The 6305-nt window shown below is 44.1% G+C and overlaps 1 protein-coding gene across 1 annotated transcript; it reads right to left on the reverse strand.

Moving 5' to 3' along the window:
* Nucleotides 1-369: 369 nt before the first annotated feature.
* Nucleotides 370-2063, reverse strand: gbp (glycogen synthase kinase binding protein). The gene has a single exon (XM_048529205.2). The coding sequence runs from the start codon at nucleotides 1735-1737 to the stop codon at nucleotides 1237-1239; it is 501 nt and encodes a 166-aa protein (XP_048385162.1). The 5' UTR covers nucleotides 1738-2063; the 3' UTR covers nucleotides 370-1236.
* Nucleotides 2064-6305: the final 4242 nt, after the last annotated feature.

Here is a 6305-nt window from a genome sequence, read left to right on the forward strand (position 1 = left end):
GTTAAATAACATCCACAAAAGCTTCAACAAATGGTAAAAATTTCAATATATGCATATGTGGTTCATTAAAAGAACATGCACTTTTTGTAATTCGGAAGTTTCTCCCAGTCCCTCTTGATGCAAATATTTACTGCAGCTAACAATGCTATGTCGAACTGATCTCAATACAAATGGATGAATAGTGCTACCCTTCCACAGATTAATAATACACAATACACACACAACTCCTGCACGATTTCCTAATTAGCACATGCAACACTAGAAAATCAGTTCCTGTGGTGTCGTGCACCAAACCACTTATTTCCTTTCCAACCGAATAAACTCATGCAAATTAAGATGCAAAATATATTTGAAGAAAACGAATAAAAATTGTTTTTTAATTGCATTATTTTATTCAACACATCAATTCCTGGACAACAGGAACAACAAAATACTCCGTTACGAAGTATACATGTATCGATTGTGGCTAAAATTAAATGACTATTAAATAACAGCGAACTGAACCCTACTTATCCATTAAACCAGGTCCCAAAGCCCGTGGGGTACGACACGTACTGTAAACAGTTCGCGGAATTCCTGGCGTACTATGTCTAAAGTTGGAATGAGGGGTTGTCTCGTCTCAGCTGCCATGTGATATTCAGTTCAACGCTGATAAAACGGTTTGGGGAATTCAAACATTTGTGGAAACCGTCAGTCAAAACTCGGAGTCCAAAGACAAACCGAAAAAAAACAGAAATCCAAGGTCGGCGTGATAACGACCTTGTGGTGCCTCGACTTCAAAGAAACAAGCACCAGACACCAGTGCGATTCTCTGCTGTAAACATATGTTGTGTAACCTCAGGAATACCCGTTCAAAAAAAAGTCAAAATCCACCTTTTGTTTTTTTTGGATCATTTGTTTAAAAACAACTCTGCAGTCAGTGGACTGGTGCAAAAGTGGATCCCAAGGGTTTTATTAACATCCCTAAGAATATCATACAGTGCGTTAAGACAAAACATATATAAAAAATAAGCTTTCAAATTTCACACGGTGGCCCTGCATCAAATTCGAGTGTGGTAATCATTTCGACGTGTTTTATTTTCTCAATACAGTCAGCCACCGCTGCTCATAAAAAAATGATCGGGGTTGTTTCAAATTGTAGATTTATTTCTGTCTTCACCCTTTCTGTCTCCGGTTGTATTCTGCAGCAATACGCTCCCCATCCCCGGGGGGTGGTTGTTGCGAATGTCTTCTCCGCTACACAGTGAGCTTCTCGGAGTAGATGTGTGCATAGTGGTGCCGGCTATGGAGGCGTCTCACCGCCTCTTTGATCAAGTTACCGGACGACAAGAGCTGCTCGAGTTTCTGGTGAGCGGGCTGCCGCGGGCCGCACTCCGGGGACGGACGCATGGTGTGCTGGCTGCTCTTGGCTGTGTTCGCCGCCGCCGCCGCCTCCCGGAGCCGGTGCGGCACGCTGTACGGCTTGTTGCGACAGGGCACCTTCCAGCGCTCGATGCAACACAGGCCGCACTTGGCGGAGACTCGGGGCTCCTGCTGGGGGTACAACCGCTGCTGATACTGTAGTTGCTGGCTCTGTTGTTGCTGTTGTTGCTGCGGTTGTTGCTGCTGCTTCGTACTGTGCGGCATCCGCTGGAACTGCAACGTCTCCCCGATTTTAGCCACTAAGGCGTCGATCTCCTTCGAGTCGACCGTGACGGCCTGTTCGAGCAAGAGGAAGCTCTCCCTGCGCCTCGGCATCTTGATCTCCCCGTTGTTTCGGCGCTGCCGGCGGTGGATAATGCTCTATTCTTTTTGTCTCGTCTGTCCCCTGGGTCGTCGTTTCTGTCGAACACATTAGCTTGTATCTGATAGCATGGTGGTGTGTTATTTTTTTTGTTGAGGCGAAAGTGTGTGGTAAACAAAAGTACCAATTTGTAGAATGAATAGGTTATAACGGCGGTGTCCGGGGCTGTGCAAAAGAATGGGGGAAGGTGTCAATGTTCAGAGAGCAGCACAACAAGAGTTCGGTCCGAGTCCCGATCCCGGAGGCGCGGGCTTTCAGGTGTAAACAAAGGCTGACGTCAACTCAGAAACAACCATCCTTCGAGCCAGCGAGAGGGGTGAGTCGCCAGACATCGCCCTTCCCCCGTGACAGTTCATTCGGCGCGGTTGGTTGACTGGAGTGCTTTGCCTCACGTTACTAATTTCTAAGCGTTACTGGTCGCGAATGAGCTGCTGTAATTTGTTGTGAATGAACGATTTCGTTTCTGTCTTGTCTCAACCCCTCCTCTCCACCTCCATGAGAATGGGTTCGCCCATGTGGAAGAGAATGAATGGCAGCTACGTCAGTGGTTTTTGAAACAATTGGTGGCCCATGTGGGTCTGAATCGCGGGGAGGTGCTTACGACTGGGCTGCTCACTCACACTGTGATGCGGTCCTCGCTTCATTGGGAAACGGCAACGAATGGGGTGCGATTGTGTTTATTTAAAGACTAGGACCGTTGCGGCCCGCGTACGTGTGCACAAAACACCGCTATATATCCACACAGGCGGAAAATTGATTTATCCTTACATTTAAGAAATGCACAAACAAATGCCAAGGCAGAATAAATAAAAACATTTGTAGGCGTTTGCTTTGTACACACTGTCTCGGATTCAAAGCGTTAACACTACATTTTATTTGAGTAGCTACTTCAGTTATTTGCAATATTTACGGTTATTTGCCGGAACTGAGTCTTAGTCAGAATGGAGAGCGATCCGTCAAAGATTCTTTTTGTTGCTCCTTCCCGTAATTGGCCTATGTGGTTCGATAAATAACTCAAATCGAAACTGGGGATTGGCAATTATCAATAAAATAACCGAACTAAATAAACAAGTCAGGGGTACTTCTTAGTCATAAAAAATTTCTGCCTATGACTCACATTGTTCTAACGAATAATAAAGCACCACATCAAAGCCCATCTATCAACAATATTTTATTAATGTTTACAAAATATAAAATCTGATTTTTTTGGTTTTCGATTTAAGGTCATTGCTTTATCGTTTTGTTTCTCCATCATGATCAGCAACAGACTCAAACGTGCACAAAGAATAAAACGACATCTGAACTTGGAATGAAAATAGAATATTCTAGAAACACTCAGCAGATCTGACAGCATCTGGAGACAACTAATTACCAATCCGCGTAAATAACCTTACATTAAAACGTGTGGGGCTAGGAAATGCCAAAAAAATGTTACTTTAAAAATACAGTCACACATATGGATCAACTATTATTTGCCCAATGTTGGAAATAAAAGGTAACAATAAAAGATGCTTTAATCTCCATGCTTCATTGCTCATGCCAGTCCTTGTTCCCGCTAGACATGGCTACTCTAATGCTTCTGAAAAAAACTCTCACTCTGTAAGCTCCATGTTTAGATTTCTACTCATCTATGATTCTATGAGCTGTTTTCTAAATTATACTCAAATTCCATTTCTTCATTGTTCTGTGATTGTTGAGCCAATGTGTTTACAGTTGACCAAAACTTCAGTTTTTAAATTTTGACAAATCCTCCTCATTGCTCCTTATCTGTTTTCACCTCAAATCGCAAACCTCCGTGACCTCTGCACTCTTACAATTTGCCCTCTCTTTGTACTTATTTGCAATGTTTTCACGGCCGTGATCAACTCCTATTTATTTATTTCTCCTGCTTTGGACAAGCCTTTAAACTTAACTCTTTGCAAAGCCTTTCATTACTTGTTATATTGCCTCCTATGGTGCTTAGTGTCAAATTTTAGGATTTATGTACATAAGTCCAAGGTATTTTTCTTTAATTTCCTTGTCCAAAAATCTATCATGCAGCACAGAGGTGGTTCGGACTGAAAGATCTATCCAATTAGACTGGACCCTCCTCTATACAGTTTTTTTAAATTTTTAAGCATTCAACCAATTAATCTTTGAAAGTTACAATTACAGTTGTAATACTGTACAATGCAATTATGGATCATAACTGCTGATTTTGAAAAAATCTCCTCTACTTTCTGTCTTTTCACCAGCTGTCTTAATTCATTGTGCTTTGCTTACAAACTCTCCAACAAATGGAAAAACCTTCTGCCAATCTATTCTACCAAAACCTCACATATCTTTACTTCACTCCACACTGCCCTCCAACCCCACCACACCCGGCACCTTCCCCTGCAACCGCAGGAAATGCTACACTTGCCCCCACACCTCCTCCCTCACCCCAATCCCAGGCCCCAAGATGACATTCCACATTAAGCAGAGGTTCACCTGCACATCTACCAATGTGGTATACTGCATCCACTGTACCCGGCGTGGCCTCCTCTACATTGGGGAAACCAAGCGGAGGCTTGGAGACCGCTTTGCAGAACACCTCCGCTCAGTTCGCAACAAACAACTGCACCTCCCAGTCGCAAACGATTTCCACTCCCCCGCCCATTCTTTAGATGACATGTCCATCATGGGCCTCCTGCAGTGCCACAATGATGCCACCCGAAGGTTGCAGGAACAGCAACTCATATTCTGCCTGGGAACCCTGCAGCCTAATGGTATCAATGTGGACTTCACCAGTTTCAAAATCTCCCCTTCCCCAACTGCATCCCTAAACCAGCCCAGTTCATCCCCTCCCCCCACGGCACCACACAACCAGCCCAGCTCATCCCCCCCCACCCACTGCATCCCAAAACCAGTCCAACCTGCCTCTGCCTCCCTAACCTGTTCGTCCTCTCACCCATTGCTTCCTCCCACCCCAAGCCGCACCTCCATCTCCTACCTACTAACCTCAGCCCACCTCCTTGACCTGTCCGTCTTCCCTGGACTGACCTATCCCCTCCCTACCTCCCCACCTATACTCTCTCCACTTATCTTCTTTTCTCTCCATCTTCGGTCCGCCTCCCCCTCTCTCCCTATTTATTCCATTTCCCTCTCCCCATCCCCCTCTCTGATGAAGGGTCTAGGCCCGTAACGTCAGCTTTTGTGCTCCTGAGATGCTGCTTGGCCTGCTGTGTTCATCCAGCCTCACATTTTATTATCTTGGAATTCTCCAGCATCTGCAGTTCCCATTATCTCTGATATCTTTACTAAATCTTCTCAGAACCTCCTCTAAGGATTTCATTCTTGTTTCTTCTCTGGTGAATCTTGTGTGCAGAGAAGATTCGACAGAATATTTTAAAAAACGGTAAAGAATTACTAAAAGACTAATAAGGAGGGAAATATTTGAAATCAAGAATTGAAAAGGAGGGATGAACTCAAGAAAATTACGACCACTGTAGAAGCAATATGGAGTAAATTGTTGGAACCGTGAGTTGAAATGTCCTCAGGCCCTGATGGATTTAATCCTAGGGACTTTAAAGAAGTATCAAGTGAAGTAGTTGATGTGCTGGTTATAATTTTCCAAAACACATCAGATTCAGGAATGAATCCTTTGTATTGGAAAATAACTAATGTAATTTCTTAATTCAAAAAAGGCTGTAGGTAGAAAGCAGGAAACAATTGGCCTGTTATTTTAACACACGTCATTGGGACAATGTTAGAAGCTAGTTTTAAATGCTATAACTGGGCACTTGGTAACTTTAAGGTAAAGCCAACTTGGTTTTGTCAAAGGGAAACCAGGTTTAAATAATTTATTGGACTTTATTTACAGCACAAGTTACTTTGTCGAAAAAGGGGAACCAGTCAATCAACTGTCTTTTGATTTCTAGAAGGCATTTGATAATGTTATTGTGTAAGATTAAAGTTCACGTTGTAGAAACATATTGGCATGGACTGAAGATTAGCTTTACAACAGGCACCAGGGAATAGGAATAAAGTTGACATTTTTCAGGCTGGCAGGAAATGACAAGAGCTGTGCGATATGGGTCAGTGCTGAGGACTCAACTCTTTACAATTTATATAAATAATTTAGATGCTGATGACACAAAGATAGGCAGGAAAGTAAGTTGTGATGAGGACAGAAGGAGCCTATAAAGGGATACAAGATAACAAAGTGTGGAGCTGGATGTACACAGCAGGCCAAGCAGCATTTTAGGAGCACAAAAGCTGACGTTTCGGGCCTAGATCCTTCATCAGAGAGGGGGATGGGGAGAGGGTTCTGAAATAAATAGGGAGAGAGGGGGAGGCGGACTGAAGATGGTTAGAGGAGAAGATAGGTGGAGAGGAGAGTGTAGGTGGGGAGGGGATGGGTCAGTCCAGGGAGGACGGACAGGTCAAGGAGGCGGTATGAGGTTGGTAGGTGGGAAATGGGGGTGCGGCTTGAGGTAGGAGGAAGGGATAGGTGAGAGGAAGAACAGGTTAGGGAGGCGGGGACGAGCTGGGCTGGTTTAGT

This window comes from Stegostoma tigrinum, chromosome 5, assembly GCF_030684315.1.
Source record: "Stegostoma tigrinum isolate sSteTig4 chromosome 5, sSteTig4.hap1, whole genome shotgun sequence".
Taxonomy (NCBI): Eukaryota; Metazoa; Chordata; class Chondrichthyes; order Orectolobiformes; family Stegostomatidae; genus Stegostoma; species Stegostoma tigrinum.